Raw genomic sequence first — 19,052 nt, 5'->3', positions numbered from 1 at the left:
CATGTTATACCTCTGACTTGGCACTTCTTCCATTCTGGAGAACTTTTTTGATAACGGCTTTCATCACAGAATGATCTAAAGTAAAATAAATTGAAATGAGAGTATTTATTTCCTAATGAGCGGCTATTTCCATTTAAAAACAAAAGCCAACTAATTACTGCTTTTCCCATAATATGAAATCTACATTATATAATATATACCTATTTCTCCCTTTGTATATTCTAATTTCTTCCTCAAAAACGTAAGACACCATCTTGCAGACTGACCCCAGTGGCTACTATTTGGAGCAGCAAAGGTCAAATTTAAATATTTCGCATCTAAAGTGGCAGTGAATTCAATCGCTTTTCACTTGCTCCACACTTCCAAGCTAAGTTAAGCCATAAACATCTCTCATTTGGATCACTGAGACAGTCTCCTAACTGGTCTCCCTATTTCTCTTCTTTGCCCCAGCCCCCCAAGTCTATTTGCTATGCCAGGATCATCTTATTGAGACATTATTTAGATCATGCCTTTTTCCAATTCAAAACCCTCTACTCATTTAGAATAATCCATGTCTTTACTCTGGCCTTCATGACTTTACAAGATCAGGCCCTGGCTAGCTCCCTGACCTCATGGCAGACCACACTGTTCGTCACTCAGTGCTCTGGCTATGTTGGCCTCCTTGCTTTTCCTTAAATGTTCCACCCACCTACATGCTTGCATCTTCATTGGCCCCTTGTCCTGGAATGTGCTATCCCCAGATCTTCCATGGCTTGCTCCTCTCTTCACTCAGGTCTCCACTCAAACACTTCTCTGGTAAAGTTGTCCCCTAGAAAGCATATCCAATGTAGGCCTACCTGCCCCCCTCACTCCCTTTTCATTAAGATATATTTTTACTTCCTACTATCTAAAACTATATTCCTCATCTGTTTACTCATTTCTACCTGAACTCCTTCAGTAGAATGTAAGCTCCACGAGGGCAAGACTTTGTCTGTCTGGTTCAGTGCTTTATCTCTAGTTTAGTGCCGAAACCCATATCTGGTACACAAAAGGTATTAAAAAATTTTACTTGTTAAACTGACAAAGGAATAAATCACTCATTCCAAGAATTGCACAAGAAGGAAATAAGGCACTTGGCAGAAGCAAGATTATCTAGGTTCATCTTCAGAGTAGAGGCAAGAATGATTTACAAGTATAATTCACTTTAATTAGTAAATTATCTGCTAAAAACTTAAAGGAAATGCAACATTAGGAAAGTGCAGCTGACCTTGAACAACACAAGTCTGAACTTTGTGGGTCCAGTTACACAGATTTTTTTCAGTAAATATATACTACTGTTCTACTCAATCCAAGGTTGGTTGAATCCAGAGGCAGAACCACTGACTATAAAGTTATACCCAGATTTTCAACTGTGTGGGGGTCAGCACCAGTAACCCCAAGTTGTTCAAGGGTCAACTGCGTAGTTAAACATGTTAGGTTTTTAAAATTGTCAATACATTAAAAAGTGCTTTTGTTTTGCTATTTTTTAATCAATTAAAAAAAAGTGACCACATACCAACAAGTGGATTTTTTCTTATATCCAGAACGACCAGAGTTCTATTGGTTTCAAGGGCTTTTAGTAAAGCATTTGCTCCTTCATTGGTGAGGCCACACTGCTGCAGGTCAAGTGCTTTTGATGAAAGGCAAAAAGGTCACTTGCTAACTCTATACAGATTAAACATAGAGACAATTCTCATTTTCTCACATGTGGAAAAGTCCTGCATAAAATCAGTCATAGCAGGTTTGTAATTTTGGGTACTGAAAAAAACATAAAAATATATGCACACACATAATGCAAAATCCAGTTTAAAAACCTCTTCTTGGATGTACAATGATTACCCTGCATTTAGTACCAATAAATCATCCAGCATATTTTACAATTACAGAACTGAAGAATAAATTGCATATAACCTATGAGCACAAAACAAAACAAAATGAATCTCAGTTCATAATAAGCAAGGGTAGTGGAAGTGAAAGTTGCTCAGTCATGTCTGACTCTTTGCGACCCTATGGACTATAAGTCCATGGAATTCTCCAGGCCAGCATCCTGGAGTTGGTAGCCTTTCCCTTCTCCAGGGGATCTTCCCAACCCAGGGATTGAACCCAGGTCTCCCACATTGCAGGCGGATTCTTTACCAGCTGAGCACAAGGGAAGCCCAAGAATACTTGAGTGGGTAGCCTATCCCTTCTCCAGCAGGTCTTCCCGACCCAGGAATTAAACCAGGGTCTCCTGCATTGCAGGTGAATTCTTTACCAACTGAGCTATCAGGGGAGGCCAGTAAGGGCAGTAGTGGCACTGTAAATCTCACAAGCAAAAACTGGTGAAGCTCAGAAACTGCACTGTATTCTTTTGATCATGATCTTGAGTTCCAAATCACTCTTGAAACTGGTTAAAACAGGAGAACAAAGCAGAAAATGTATAATAACTGCTTTAGAATAAAAAAGACAAAGAAGTCTAAGAGGATACAAATAATAACAAATTCAAAGAATGTGTGAATAGAAAATACACGCTAAACATCTATGATGAAAGAATGTTGGTCAACAACACTTTCCATAAAAGGTCAGACAAAATCCAGGACAAATTATCATGAATTCTAATAGTTCTAGGGCTGAACAACCTATTCATTTAAACCAAAAGTATTATCAGTACAAAAGCATAGGTATTAAAAAATACTAAATGAAACTATCATCAGTCTTTTTCTAAAGTGCTGTATATCCCTGGGTTGGGAAGTTCCCCTAGAGGAGGAAATTCAACCCACTTCAGTACTCTTACCAGGAAAATCCCATGGACAGAGGAGCTTGAGGGGCTACAGTCCATGGGTTCACAAAGAGTCAGACACGCCTGAGCAACTGATCACAGCATATATACTATTACATTAAAATAACTGGAGTCTTTCAAAACCCCATGACACACAGAAATAGCAAGTCAGACATGTGGATCTGACGGGATATGATGCAATCCTTACAAACTCTCACAACAGACAAATGGACACAGGGTATAATTAACCAACTAGCCAAATTAATACAAACAGTCCCTAAATCTCACCAGTAAATCAAATGAATACAAACTAAAATAAAATGTGATTATTCGCCTATCAGATTAGGTCATCACGTAATAAAAGCTTTCAAAATCAGTACGCCCTTTTGATTCATCAACTCTCTAAGAATTTAACCAAAAGAAATAATCAGAGATATAAGCCAGGATGTGTATGAGAACTGTAACGGAAAAATGGGACACAGCTTATATACAAGAATGAATAAGCTAAGTGTACTGTGGCATATTTATATAAGGGAACACTGAACAGTCACTAAAAATGATGCTATAGATGTAAATTATTGACTTGTTACGATGCTCATACTTTATTAACTGAAAAAAGTCACATAAAAAAGGGAGAGGTCTTAATTTTTGTAGTTTTACAGTTTTTAAAAGTGCTGTAAGCCAGTGTTTGTGAGGGTTAGGCTACAAATTGGCACAACATTTCTGAATGGCAGTTTGGCAATGTGTACCCAATGTTTTAAAAATACCTCACACTTAGTCATTCCACTTTTAGTAACTTACTCTACAGAAGTAATCCTGATGGACACAGAGATGTATATACAATGCATTCACATTGCTTCTGATAGGGAAAAGCAAACTGTCTAAATCTAATTGCAAAGAATTGATTAAACTACAGGACATCAATATGATGGAATACTACATGATACATCATTAAGTAAAAAAAAGTAGGAATATGAAATATCAAGTATACTGCATTCTATTTTTGCAATCCCTAAGTATATAAATACATTTATAGAAAGAAAAAAAAAAAGACTGAACGTATATACACCAAAATGAATGGTGATTATGTCTGGGCATTAAGATTACAGGCAATTGCTCTCCTGTTACTCTGTATTTTCCATAAAGAATATATGCAACTCAGAGAAAGTTTAAAAGTAAAAGCTATTGAAAAAAATGAAATTAAAAAAATAAAAATCCTATGGTAACAGTATCATACCAAAAGCAGAGCACATCTAGTTATGAAAAATTCAATATATTCAATTTTAGAATTTACCTCTAAGCCATAAATCCTCACTAAGAGATTCTGCAAAACCACTTGCACCAAGGTCACCAATGAGCGTGTTGCAGTTCAGAGTGATGCGCCTCAAACCAGCCATGCAGTCAAGATCAGGTCTCCTGTAACGAAGACTCTCAGCCCAGGTTTCTTCATGCCTTCTGATGGTCTGATACTTCACAGATTGAATGGGATGAAAGTAAGTCACTTGAATGAATGTCAGAGATTTACACACATGTACATGCCAAGCATATATGACAGGAGAAATTAAACAGTCAATTTTGCTTTAGTGACCCAGATTCAAGTCTGTCAGTGATCAGACTCTAGCCACTGGATGACTGTTTCTGATGAGCTGTATAAAGTTTGACAATTCAGTTACAGTCTATGAATTTTATTTCCCTTATCTGCCAACCCAGGGAATTAGTTTTAAATTCTGTCATTGCTGAGGCTCTAAATTTTATCATTCTATCCTCCAGTGGTCTCCAAACACTTGACTGGGCACCCTCTAAGAAAAAATTTTAATATGCATCTTATTTATTAACAAGTTATATACATGAAGTTCTATACATATAGTTTGTGTACACTGTAAATGACACAGATATTTTTTAAATGATACAAAAGTAAATGGTTCTAATATCTTCTTCTAACTTCTAAAGTATTACTTTAAAAACTATATTTACAAAATGGATCTCACATATTACTTCAGGTATACACACCAACTTTAAAGGCCTGGACTATGCAAAGTCAGTTTGATGTGCCTTGATGTGCCGAGAGTTTGACATTTAACCACTAGCATTATCTTAAAGACATTTAATTCTTTATATTCATAAAATAAATTTTGTTAACAAGGAACATTGACTTTAAAGGAAAAAATCTTATTACATTCTTGAACAAGACTCAAAATTCCTCTGACACTCTAAAAGAAAAATCATTACTGTCATTTTTCTATTAACAATAACTTATAAAAGCTACAAGCAGAAATAACAGCACACTTACACAGTGCTTATTATGTGCCAGGCACTAATTTATCAAAATGAGTTCATTTAAACCTCATAACAAAGCACAAGAGGTTAAGCAATTTGCAAGGAAACTGCGAGAGATGAAATCTGAATCTAGGACATTTGGCTTCAGCACACAAGCTCGCCACCATTTTCTATCCCAGGGATCAGTGGATTTGCCCTATTTAGGTCCAAAGCATTTTTAAATTTTTAAAATTTAAATTAAAAAGTTTTCAGCTTTGTGGGCCATACAGTTTCTGTGGCAACTACTTATCACCATGGGTGTAGGGTGAAAGTAGCCTTAGTTATCATGCAAACAATGGGTGTGGCTATGTTCCAAAAAGCTTTCTTTACAAAATCAGGGGACAGGCTGGATTTGGTCCCCCAGCCATAGTTTACCTATCCTTGATCTGTACCATCAAAGTATTAAAAAGGCTTCACGTCAAATTATTAAATAATTTTAGGCCTAAACACAGCAAATATAAGCACTATAAAGTTGTTAAGGCAGTATTTTTAAAACTATATTTAGAGAGCTCTGAAGTAGTAATTTTTATTAGTTTATAGACTATAGCAGCTATTAAGCACTTCATTTAAGTCTTAAAGACTATAATGACACAGTTTCTTCACAGTATTACAATAAATGTTTTCAATAACTAAAAAGACATAGAAGTATTTAAATATTATTATGTAGTATATATTAAATGTCTTATTTCTAAGATTAAGTGGACTATCTTTACTAAATAGAAGAATCTCAAACTGAAAACTGGTCATATTCTTTCAACAAAACTAAAGCTGCACTCACATGTATCAAAAGACAAAATCACTGCCATTTGTATCAAAAAATTAATGTGCTTCAATCACGTATGTTTTCATGAAAGTTTAAACATAAAATCACCTTTAAGATCTTGGCCATGTGATCTGCTCCCTGCCATGTCAGATTACACCCCGTGAAGTTTACTGTCTTAAGAGTGACAGAGTTCTTTATACCTTGACAAACAACTAAAAGGAAAAAAAAAAAAAACAAAAGAAAACCACACACACAATAAGATGAAGAGCCTATATTTGGTCAAACTTGACTTATTTGCTTTTCTTGAGTCAACTGGAGGTCTATAGCTAGATTCTCAAAATCACTGTTGCCAATCTTCCCCAGGAAAGATTCTGGAAAGACTCAGGAAACTGACTGATCCGTGCATTCTAAAATAAGTCAGTAATGAAGTGCTGCAGTGTTCCAGTTTATAGCAATAGTTTAATTCTACTTGGATACTAAAACTGAATACACTGAATCCTGCAAACTTTATTCCTAACCACTCAGTTAAGTATTATATACCTTTTAAGACACAAGGGGAAAAAAAACTTAAAAAGCATAAGGCTCTTCTTACTTTTATTTCCAATTATATATCCCAATTTTCAATCAACAATTTAAATGTCAACTATAAACTCAGAATCTTAGGTACCATGAAAAATTAGGTACTATACAATATAACACAGTAATATAAGATAGACGATCTCAAACTCTGTTCCCTGAAATTGAAATGCAGCCCACCTTAGCCCTCCAGGCCAATACTGGGCACAGTGAACACACACGAATGCTTCAGGACCCCAGTAGTCACCTTCTTTGTGATTACTACCATGATACACCCCTTCCAACACTACTGAGTTTGCTCGCCTTTTAAATGCTCTTACAGTACTTTGAATATATCGCCTACTTTAACACATTCCACAGTGCATTATAATTATTACTGCAGATGGATGTTTTAACCATTTAAAGATACAGATTTTTTTTGCTCTTGACATCTTGCTATTTCCCTTCCCATAATATTTCTTAAAAGAGAAACCACAAAAATATAAACAAACAGAAAAAACAAAATGTGTGGTTTGGGGCTTAACGCTAACTGAAGTAAAATTAGTGCTCAGAGTATCCAGCATGACAGACTTCCATGGTACAAATAAGAACGGACCAACGTATGAGCAGGTACGGGAAACAATCCAGGTGGGGACAGCACCAAGAAAAGGTAGACAGGAATCAACATGGTGTGCAGTGAATCACAAGACCAGTCTGATGGGAAGAAGACTTAAGGCTGACACTCACTTTCTAAACCTCCATCTCCAATCGGACAATTCGCAAGAGACAGGTGCACCAAACTGGCCGATTTATTCAATCCCTTTAATGAGGAAAAAAAGTTCAAAACGTTATTGGCTTAGTTTCCCCCCAAAGCAACTACCAAATGTTGGCAGGACTCACTGAAGGCTTACCTTTGTTAACATCGTTAAGTCTCTCTCTCTCAGAACTAGCCCATTTAGCTCCAGATTCCTTAGCGCACCTGATGCACTTAAACAGCATTTAAGAGCTTTACACAACTGGAAGGTCACATCTTTATTTCTTATCGCAGGAACACGACTTCTGTAAACTTTATTTCTGTCAGAAGCTAAAGCAAAATTATTGTAAAATGAGTGACTTCAACCATACATTTTATCATCATTAAAAAGCATCCACTCTGGGGTAAGGATTAGAAATGACTCCTGCCCTTTAAACCCTCTTTAAGGATGGACTTTTGTAAACTCAAAACTTTAACCTCATGAGATAAAGAAACATAATCTATATGTACAGAGGTTCCTATGGAAGCAAAAAGTTATATCTAAGTGACGGCTTCATGATCACCCTGAAGCTGAACCTAGAAAGATGACACTACTTAAGAGCTGGACAGGGAGGTGGATTAACTGCAAAGAGAGCACCCTTGTGAAGACATTCTAACCTGACACCTGCTGGGCACTGTAAATACTGCAGGTGGGGATGAAAAAGGGCCAGGGGTGCAAGTGGGAGGAGAAACAAATTAGAGATGCTGTCACTCCACTCCAGTCTCAGGCCACCACTGAGCTGCTTTCTGCCACTAAAGATTAGTTTATTTTCTGGAGTTTTATAGATGAAACTATACAGTATGTCATCTTTTTTTTTTTTTACAGTCTGTCTTTTTTCACTCAGAGTAATTATTCTGAGAAACCTGTACGCAGGTCAAGAAGCAACGGTTAGAACCGGACATGGAACAATGAACTGGTTTAAAATTTGGAAAGGCATACATCAAGGTTGTATATTGTCACCATGCTTATTTAACTTATTCAGACTACATCATGTTAAATGCCGGGATGGATGAAGCTCAAGCTGGAATCAAGACTGCCGGGAGAAATATCAATAACCTCAGATATACAGATGACACCACCTTTATTACAGAAAGCAAGGAGGAATTAAAGAGTCTCTTGATGAAGGTGAAAGAGGAGAGTGAAAATGCTGGCTTAAAACTCAATGGCATCAGGGCCCATCAGTTCATGGCAAATAAATAGGGAAACAATGGAAACAGCAACAGACTTTATTTTCTTGGGCTCCAAAATCACTTAGGATGATGACTACAGCCATGCATGCTCCTTGGAAGAAAAACTATGACAAACCTAGATAGCGTATTAAAAAGAAGAGACATTACTCTGCTGACAAAGGTCTGTCTAGTCAAAGCTATGGTTTTTCCAGTATTCAGGTATGAATGTGAGAGTTGGACCATAAAGAAAGCTGAGTGCCAAAGAATTAATGCTTTTGAACTGTGGTGTTGGAGAAGACTCTTGAGAGTCCCTTGGACTGCAAGGTGATCCAAACAATCCATCCTAAAGAAAATCAGTCCCGAATATTCATTGGAAGGACTGATGCTGAAGCTCCAATACTTTGGCCATCGGATGTGAAGAGCCGACGGAAAAGACCCTGATGCTGGGAAAGACTGAAGGCAGGAGAAAGGGATGACAGAGGATGAGATGGTTGGATGGCATCACTGACTCAATGGACAGGAGTTTGGGCAAACTCCAGGAGATAACGAAGGACAGGGAAGCCTGGCAAGCTTCAGTCCATGGGTTCGTAAAGAGTAGGACATGACTGAGCGACTGAACAACAATTATTCAGGCTGTTGTGGATAGCTCACTCCTTTTAATTGCTGGGTGGTATTTTGTAGGGCTTCCCTGGTGGCTCAGAGGTTAAAGCATCTGCCTCCAATGCGAGAGACCCGGGTTCAATCCCTGGGTCGGGAAGATCCCCTGGAGAAGGAAACGGTAACCCACTCCAGTATTCTTACCTGGAGAATCCCATGGACGGAGAAGCCTGGTAGGCTACAGTCCACGGGGTCGCATAGAGTCAGAACGACTGAGCGACAGAACGGAATGGATTTTGTTGTGAGGAAGTGCTACAATTTATCAATAAACCTACTGATGGGCACTTAAGTTGTTTCCACTTTGGGGCTACTGAAAATAAAACTGCTCTAAACATTTGAATATTAAAAAAAATAAAAATAATAGAGATGTTGGCTGAAGCAAGTCTGGGAGAGAGTATGGCTTTTATCACATAGGTCATGAGGGCTGGGGCTACCTCTGGCTCAATAAGGGTGCCGCCGCTGATTAGAAAAAGGAGCCCCACTGCTGAAGGACCAATTAGGTACAGGGAATGATTAGAAAAAGAACCCTTCCTCAGGGCCAAAGAGCCCCATGAGGCTTGGCAGAGCACAGTTCAGATTTCATCCCTCTGTGCAAAACACAAGCTGTGCAACTAACATGCAATAATCCTGTATGGGAAAGCTATTGCAAGCATTGTTTTAAACATATCTTTATTTTAGAACATCACTCAAGCTGAGTAAGTAGATGGACTTAGAGGAACTAAGCCCAAGGGTAGCAAAACCACCTAAGTGCTTCTGCAATAGTCCAGGCAAAATGTAATAATTTGGATGAAGAAGCAAATTTAGGAAGAAGCCAAAATCTGCAAGCTAGACCCACTGGATGCAAGACATAAAGAAAGTTCAGTGAAGGAACTATGAAGAGAATGCTTTCTGCCATATATTTTTCTTATATTCAATGCAAAATTTAGGAAAAATTAAGTACAGTGGCCTTTACGGTCCCTTTCAGCTGTAATTTCTTTTGATTTCTAAGTTATCACTCTGGTTAAGTAAGTGCCTTCAGAAGCAAGGAACAGTTCCTAAACCTAAATGGGATGCAGAGAATAATCTGACTTCTTTTCACCAGGGGATGAGCTGAGCTGTCCTTGGAGAAGAGTTAACAGATGGTGTGAACCACAGATCCTAGAAAAGGGACAGGTACATGATAAGCATTCAGGTTTTTAAAAACAAATCATTTCCTCTCCTAGATCTACACACATTTCCTCTGCCAGCTACTTTCTCTCATTCATAAACATTCTCAGGTGTGTCCACTTAAAAAACATCTCAGAACTCATTGGATCTTCTTTGTATGTAACCTCATGCCTTCAAACACCTGTCCTTCCCAAAAGCCAGATCTATACCTTGGGCCCAGACCTGTTTACCAGTTGGCTCTAAAGCACTGAAGATGGAGTAACATCCTCTCCCCAACCCCACTTCCCTCCCTACTGTGCTGTGTATCTCTCAGAAAGATGTGGCTTTTCACCCAAGCTCTCTGCCCTCCTTTTTCTAACTGGTCACTAGGTCCCACCCAATCTGAATCATTGATCTCTAAAATCCAGTCCAGCCATTTATAACTTAATTTGTGCCCTTAAATTCATCTGCATCCGATTAACTGCCTTTTACATGGAGGTCAGAGCGAACTTCTAAATCAAAAGTCCATCCCATTGTTCTTCGTGTTTTCCACAGTCTTCAAGATAAACATCCAATCTTCTGACAGGACAAACAAAGCCCCTTTCTGTATGGTCCCACGATACTTCCAGTATCAACTCTCATCTCTTTCCCAAACCCTGAGTTCCACTCCTATACCTTAGTTTTGCCATATTTTCTTATATTTCTCAACCTCTGACACAAACTGCTCCCTCCTGCCACCCCAGAAGCTTCTACATATCCTTAGAAAGGATGGTACCGCCTCCAAGAAGCCTACCCTGAACCTTTTCTTCCAAGATTCTGTGCTTTGCACAGGGGAAAGGTGGAGGGGAAGGATAAATTAGGAGCCTGAGATTAACCTATACACACTATTATAATATAAAATAGATAATCAACAGGATCTACTGTATAGCACAGAAAACTCTACTTGATAACCTGTATGGGAAAAGAATCTGAGAAAGAATGGATATATATGCCTATATTACATATATATGTATAACTGATCATTTTACTGTTTACTTGAAACTACAATAACACTATAAGTCAATTATATGCCAATATAAAATTAAAAATTCGATTTAAAAAATCCTATGCTCTGTAACTCCAGCACTCACTCTTTCAGAGTACTGACTACTGTGCTTGTATCTACCTGCTGCCCGGTAGAAGGGGAGATCACCCAGGGCAGGAGATGACTGAACTCATTCAAGTGCACGGGTACTTTACACACATAACCTACCTAAATCTAAGAACCCCTGGAAAAAGTGGTAAAAATGTCATTTTACAAGTGTGGAGATTGCAGTTGAAAAGTAACCTACCCAGGTCACAGACAGTATAAGCTCTGGAATTCAAGCCCTAGGCTGCCTTCACGTTTGTGCTCCTTCCACTATGTGATACAACTTTTTTTAATTTTTCTTTTCTGCTGCTGCTGCTGCTAAGTTGCTTCAGTCGTGTCCGACTCTGTGCTGTCTTAATCAAAACGAAACGAAGCTGGTATATATCACCTTCCCAATCTCTTTGTTCTGTACAGGCAAAGTTATTCAATAGACCAGGTAACATCTGTCGAACAATTAACGACGCTCCAAACTGTGCATTAACAGAAGTGAATCCTGCAACCACCACAGACACCTGAAGCCCACGTTAACAGATGAACACAGAGATCCTTAAGGCGCTCGGCCGGGGTCGCGGAGCCGGCAGGAGTCCTAGGCCGCATGCCCCATCTCCTGTACACACAAGGGGCACGGTGCACCGTTCCAGTACCCAGGCCCCACATCGCACCATCTAAAACTCCGCCTCGCAGCGCGGCTGCGGGCCCCCGAAAGCCGGAACTACAAACCTGTTTCGCCAAGCCACGGCTGGAAGAAGCTCTTGATGCAAATCAAGGGCAGATCTTTATCATTCTTGAGGGTGCTCAGAAGCGGCGCCCAGTCGGCCACGCGGAGGCGGTCGGCGTTGAAGTCCAACACGCCCTCCCGCAGACAGGCGCGCACGGCGGGCAGCGGCACGGAGTCCTGCAGCGCGCACAGGTACTCATAGTGCGAGAAGAAGTCGGCCGCGCTGTCGCGGCGCAGCTTCACCGAGTCGATCATGGCCCGAGCGCGGCCGCGGGGGACGCAGGCTGCGGACACGACGCCCGCACCGCGCCTGGGGGCCCCGGGTCGCCGCCCGGCTCCTGGGCGCCCACCGCCTGGCGGCTGCTGCCGCTCAGCGTGAGCAGGGGCGGCGGATCCGCCAGAAGACGCAGCGCCCCGGGCCCCAGCTAGGTCGCCCCCGAGATGCCGCGTTTCCGCGCTGCCTCCCGCCCCGCGGCACCGGCCGTTGGCGCCCGCCTCATCGCTCTCCGCCGCGCGGGACTGCGATTCAAGCCGGCAGGCGGGTGCACGAATACGTCAGCGCGCTCCCCGTGCGTCAGCACGCAGGCCCCGCCTCCCGTGGGGACAGGGACGGAGGATCAGAGGCGGGAGCTTCGAGTAGAGGGCGGTGCAAAGGTAGACGGTTTAGGACATTCGGGGATCACAAAAAGCATTTACTGATCCGAATGAAAGTGAGATATGGTTGTATCAGCGCATTTTACAATGGCCTAAACTCCCGGTAAGTGTCTGAGCACAGACAAGAGAAGGAGTACACTCCGTAAGGGATGCATGTACGGCTGAATGACAGACACCTGTGGATCATCGTCCTGAGTGTGTGAATTTCTGCAGAGAACTCTTACTTCTCTACTTCCTGCCTAATTGACACAGTTCTTGGCAAATGGTGACGTGTTCCATGCATTAAGAACATTATCGTAATTACTAATGATCATTTTGTTTTGTACTGATAATGAAGACTATGTCTGGCACTTTGTGTGTCCTCAGTTCAGTTCAGTTCAGTTCAGTTGTTCAGTCGCTCAGCCCTGTCCGACTCTTTGCGACCCAATGGACTGCAGCATGCCGGGCTTCCCTGTCCATCATCAACTCCCTGAACTTGCTCAACTCAAGCTCATATCCATCCACTCGGCGAATCCATCCAGCCATCTCATCCTCTGTTGTCCCCTTCTCCTGTCTCCAATCTTTCCCAGCATCACGATCTTTTCCAATAAGAGTTCTTCGCATCAGGTGGCCAAAGTATTGGAGCTTCTGCTTTAGCATCAGTCCTTACAATGAATATGCAGGACTGATTTCCTTTAGGATTGACTGGTTTGACCTCCTCTCCAACACCACAGTTCAAAAGCATCAATTTTTCAGCGCTCAGCCTTCTTTATGGTCTAACTCTGACATCCATAGATGACTACTAGAAAATAAAAGTTTTTTATTTTTAAAATAAAATAGCTTTAACTAGGTGGACCTTTATTGGTATAGTTCTGTCTCCTAGACATAGTTTTATGCACTGCTTTAGTATGAAATCATCCAATTTTCCTAACAAATCCACAGATAATTTACTACTGATTATCCACTTTGCAACAGAAACAGGTACAGGAAGTTAAGTAACTTAAGAAGAAGAATTCAGACAGTTGGTTAACTATGCAAGGAGGCCATTAGACTAAGGTGGCTGCAGTGGACTGATGTGGCCCTTAGACTGATGTGGCCGCCTACAAAAACCAGAACCTAAGTCTATAAATGTCTTGGTTACAAAAACCGGGAAGGACAACCAGTCACAAAATCACCAACTAGGCTATAGAACTGTCACAGATCAATAATTACTTTGCTTCGACCCTTTTAAAATAAAAATCTCTGCAGTTTCTGTGGGTGGAGCACACCTAACCACTTCCAGTTTGGTGCTGCCTGAATTCAATCTCTTTTCACTCAAGTAAACTTTTAAAATGGTAAATATGCCTCAGTTTATCTTTTAACATTGGGCTTAGACATTGGACTTGTATCCAGTTTCTAGAACAGTGGTAGTCCTCTGATCAGGCCTTGCCACTATGTTTACAGCATTCCTTTTCTACCCACTGCATTCTGGATACCTCTGCCTACTACTAGCATGGGCACACATGCTGCTGCTGCTAAGTCGCTTCAGTCGTGTCCGACTCTGTGCGACCCCACAGACGGCAACCCACCAGGCTCCCCTGTCCCTGGGATTCTCCAGGCAAGAACACTGGAGTGGGTTTCCATTTCCTTCTCCGATGCGTGAAAGTGAAGTCGCTCAGTCGTGTCCAACTCTTAGCAACCCCATGGACTGCAGCCCACCAGACTCCCCCATCCCTGGAATTGTCCAGGCAAGAGTACTGGAGTGGGTTGCCATGGCCTTCTCCATGAGCACATATGCTACACTAAAATTTCCTAGATGTGGTCGGTAATGACTTTTTCCTACAACATGCTCAAAATATAGCCAAACACTACCTCTATCTTTCAACCAACTTGTGAAATAAAACATCACCATTTCTGTTGGAGACCTTCCCAATCACAACCATTCCCCAGCTGACCTTGGGTAACCACTGTTTGGAACTTGGTATTCATCACTGCAATGGATGTCTTTATATTTATGCTACATTTGTAACTATTTTTTTTTATTGGAGGCTAATTATTTTACAATATTATATTGGTTGGTTTTGCCATACATTGACATGAATCAGCCACGGGTGTAAATAAGTTCCCCCTCCCGAACCCCCCTCCCACCTCCCTCCTCCCCTTATCCTCCCTCTGGGTCATCCCCGCATACCAGCCCCGAGCATCCTGTAACATGCATCGACCCTGAACTGGCGATTCGTTTCACATATGATAATATACATGTTTCAATGCCATTCTCCCAAACCATCCCACCCTCACCCTCTCCCACAGAGTCCCAAAGACTGTTCTATACATCTGTGTCTCTTTTGCTGTCTCGCATACAGGGTTATCATTTGCATCTTTCTAAATTCCATATATATGTGTTAGTATATTGTATTGGTGTTTTCCTTTCTGGCTTACTTCACTCTGTATAATGGGCTCTAGTTTCATCCACCTCATTAGAACTGGTTCAAATGCATTCTTTTTAATGGCTGAGTAATACTCCATTGTGTATATGTACCAAAGCTTTCTTATCTATTCGTCTGCAGATGGACATCTAGGTTATTCTTAAACAACATGTAATATTCTACTATGTTTTCTTATGCTACTTGCTTTGTTTAGTATTATCTTTCCTAGGTTCATCCATGCTGACATATGAAGGTGTAGTTCATGTATTTCCCTTGATGTATAGAAGTCCCAAGTAGGAAAATACCATCATTTATTTGTACAGTTTCCTGTTGATTGTAATTTAAATTGTTTCCAGTTTTCAGTGTAATTCTTTATTGCTGCATCCTTTTTTTTTTATTCTCCAGCATCATCTGATATAGTAGTCTCCTATCTTCTTAAAGCTCCCTCTTCTGTGTTTTCCATCAAGCCACTTGATTTTTTTATCCCCCTCTAATTCCTTCTTTTCAGTCTCACTCTCAGATGTCTCTTGCTTACCCATTTTAAATGTTGGCCCGTTTTAAATGTTGGTATTCTTCAGATTCCTATCCTCAGTGAGCACCCCTTTTGACATTTCTGTTTCTTCGGGTGGTCATAGCTCCTGCTCAGGCTTAACTTCCCCCTCCAGGGTGATGCCTTCTAACAAAGATCTCTCTCCAGTTCCTCCTGGAACTTCAGACTGCTTCCCGGAAAACCATAGATTTCTCGTTGTCCTCAGCAATCAGGTCTGTATTTCTTAGCTTGGCATATGAGCTCCATCATGATTTGACTACCTCTGTGCTGATTGCAGCCATGAAATTAAAAGACACTTACTCCTTGGAAGGAAAGTTATGACCAACCTAGATAGTATATTGAAAAGCAGAGACATTACTTTGCCGACCAAGGTCCATCTAGTCAAGGCTATGGTTTTTCCAGTGGTCATGTATGGTTGTGAGAGTTGGACTGTGAAGAAAGCTGATCGCCAAAGAATTGATGCTTTTGAACTGTGATGCTGGAGAAGACTCTTGAGAGTCCCTTGGACTACAAGGAGATCCAACCAGTCCATTCTAAAGGAGGTCAGTCCTGGGTGTTCATTGGAAGGACTGATGCTAAAGCTGAAACTCCAATACTTTGGCCACCTCATGCAATGAGTTGACTCACTGGAAAAGACTCTGAGAAGGACTGGGGGCGGGAGGAGAAGGGGACGACAGAGAATGAGATGGCTGGATGGCATCACCGACTCGATGGACAGGAGTTTGAGTGAACTCCGGGAGTTGGTGATGGACAGGGAGGCCTGGCATGCTGTGATTCATGGGTTCGCAAAGAGTCGGACACGACTGAGCAACTGAACTGAACTGAACTGAACTGTACTGAACTGTTGTCTTATTTCTTGCTCCATTCCTTCCTGAATGTCTTCTCTAGACGTGTGGAACAGTTTGAAATTTCTGATGTTCTGTCATTTCTATCTGAGCCTTTACAGATGCTGCTTCTTTACTAAGACCCTCCTCTTCTGCTTGCTCTTCAGTGAGCTGATGTCCACTGGTTTCCCAGCCTCAGGCTGGGGATCAGCTTCCCTGGGAGGCCTTCTTTCCCTAATCCTCTTCTCTCTTCTGCTTTTTTGGCGCCTCACTACTCTACTCCCTGACATCCCCATGTCAAAATACTTCATATCTCTAGTGACAAGCATCTTTTTGTTAATCATTTATTTATAAATAAATTTATTATTAATTTTAATTGTTTATAAATAAATCTATTTATAACTGCCATATAACCTGTGGGATCTTCGTTCCCAGACCAGAGATTGAACCCATGCCCCCTGCAGTGAAAGCACAAAATTTTAACCTTTGAATTGCTAGGGAATTCCCAGCATCTTTTTAGATGGTTTTCCTTCCATGAACAGTAAGCCCTTTGAAGGCAGGGACCATGTCTCATTCATCCTTGTATTCCCTATGCCTAGCATGGTGTTGGTACAGACAAAGTGCTGATTAATGATTACTGGAACATTCTCATTTCCTCTCCATACAAGTCATTACTGTAGATGCAGATCAGGCAAGCTTTCATCATATTAGTTAGTCATTTAACATGTTAATTTAAACTTCATTTTCCTCGAGCTTACTGTGTTCTGTCTGGCAGGATTTCTTTCAAAGTTTGTCTGATATTCTCTCCCCTGTGTGCTTAGTTGCTCAGTCCTTTCCGACTCTTTGCAACCCATGGGCTGTAGCCCACCAGGGTCCTCTGTCCATGAGGATTCTCCAAGCAAGAATACTAGAGTGGGTTGCCATGCCCTCCAGAGGATCTTCCCTGCCCAGGGATCAAACCTAGGTCTCTTGTGTTGCAGGTCGATTCTTTACCAGCTGAGCTACCAAGGAAGCCCATTCTCTCCGCTGCTGCTGCTGCTGCTAAGTCACTTCAGTCGTGTCCGACTCTGTGTGACCCCACAGATGGCAGCCCACCAGTCTCCCCCGTCCCCGGGATTCTCCAGGCAAGAACACTGGAGTGGGTTGCCATTTCCTTCTCCAATGCATGCAAATGAAAAGTGAAAGTGAAGTTGCTCAGTCGTGTCCGACTCTTAGCGACCCCATCGACTGCAGCCCACCAGGCTCCTCCGTCCATGGGATTTTCCAGGCAAGAGCACTGGAGTGGAGCGCCGTTGCCTTCTCCATTCTCTCCCCTGCTGCTGCTGCTGCTGCTGCTAAGTCACTTCAGTCGTGTCCGACTCTGTGTGACCCCATAGACGGCAGCCCACCAGGCTCCCCCGTCCCTGGGATTCTCCAGGCAAGAACACTGGAGTGAGTTGCCATTTCTTTCTCCAATGTGTGAAAGTGAAAGTGAAGTCGCTCAGTCGTGTCTGACCCTTAGCAACCCCACGGACTGCAGCCTACCAGGCTCCTCCGTCCATGGGATTTTCCAGGCAAGAGCACTGGAGTGGGGCGCCGTTGCCTTCTCCATTCTCTCCCCTACTTATACTTAATTATGGCTTAGCAGTAGCGTTGGTTCCTCTTTCAGTATCTGATGTTTTCTACCCACATATTTCTAGGAACATGATGAGCAAAAGCTGCCTCCCCACAGCACCTCTGGGATCCTCTGACAATTTAGGTCCATGTCTGGCTCAGACAAAATGCCTTGGCTTCTCTGTAGGGACCTAAGCTGGAAGGGACAGGCCTACTGATTGGTACAAGAAATGGGCTAACCTCCTTCAGGGGTCTGGTGAGTGTAAGTTTGACTAGAATACAGTTTGTCATTTTGCCTCTTATTAGTCCCTGTACTCAACCCCTGGCCCATCATGCCAGCATTGTACCCACACTGCCAAGCTGTTTTCGCTTCCCATGAAACCTTGCTGCCGATGCTTTCTGTTCATCTGTAACAGTCATCTCACACCTGCTTTCAGAGCATCGAGTTTTTTTGGATCTGGTCACAGAGCTATGTCAATAATGTAGGCTGTCTCATTTTGGGGGGTTCTCAAGGCAAGTATACTGAAGTGGTTTGCCATTCCCTTCTCCCTCTTTTGACATGTGGTCCCCATTTCTTTCTTCCCCTCCCTTACTTTTGATTGTTCACAATGACACTTCCAAATCTCCTCTACTCTTGTCCTGTCCTGTTAGACTGTTCGATGTCCCTGCTCTCTCACCTGAAGAGAATACATCTTATTTCACCAGGAAAAGTGAGATTTCACACACCAACTTCCTCCTCTTCTGCTAACTCTGGCTGCCTTCCAGTTCATTCTCCATAATGCAGCCACTGCCCGCTCCTCTTAAAATTCTTCTGTGACTTCCCATTGTTCTTAGGATAAAGACAAACCTCCTCACAGTGGTCAAAAATATGGAGTCACTGGCTGGCTGCTGGTTGAGAACTGTTGCCATTAAGATAAGGAGCTTGCATCAGAATGTAAATCATATTGCCACTAGATATACTGTTAGTTCAAGAGGCAGGGCTTTCTTGATGAAAGCAGCAGTGTGTTGAGTTGCATTCTAGAGTAAGCGTCCCTCGTGCACTGGC

At 41.8% G+C, this 19,052-nt stretch overlaps 1 protein-coding gene across 2 annotated transcripts in view; it reads right to left on the bottom strand.

Moving 5' to 3' along the window:
- The window catches only part of CEP78 (centrosomal protein 78), a 38,217-nt gene extending 25,462 nt beyond the window's left edge, over nt 1-12,755 (bottom strand). For both annotated transcript variants that reach the window (XM_055426925.2, XM_055426927.2), the window contains exons 1-7: nt 12,005-12,755; nt 7,322-7,494; nt 7,158-7,230; nt 5,964-6,067; nt 4,071-4,245; nt 1,535-1,648; nt 11-75 (exon numbers count right to left, since the gene is read on the bottom strand). In XM_055426925.2, the coding sequence (XP_055282900.2) occupies nt 11-75; nt 1,535-1,648; nt 4,071-4,245; nt 5,964-6,067; nt 7,158-7,230; nt 7,322-7,494; nt 12,005-12,257 (957 nt within the window). In that variant the 5' untranslated portion in view covers nt 12,258-12,755. The remainder of the gene's footprint in view (nt 1-10; nt 76-1,534; nt 1,649-4,070; nt 4,246-5,963; nt 6,068-7,157; nt 7,231-7,321; nt 7,495-12,004) is intronic.
- Nucleotides 12,756-19,052: the final 6,297 nt, after the last annotated feature.

The sequence above is a fragment of the Moschus berezovskii genome, chromosome 7, assembly GCF_049115385.1.
Source record: "Moschus berezovskii isolate FMDL1 chromosome 7, NW_MosBer_1.0, whole genome shotgun sequence".
Classification (NCBI taxonomy): Eukaryota; Metazoa; Chordata; class Mammalia; order Artiodactyla; family Moschidae; genus Moschus; species Moschus berezovskii.
Note: the sequence above shows the minus strand (reverse complement) of the source record. Positions and strands in the feature narration are given on the sequence as shown.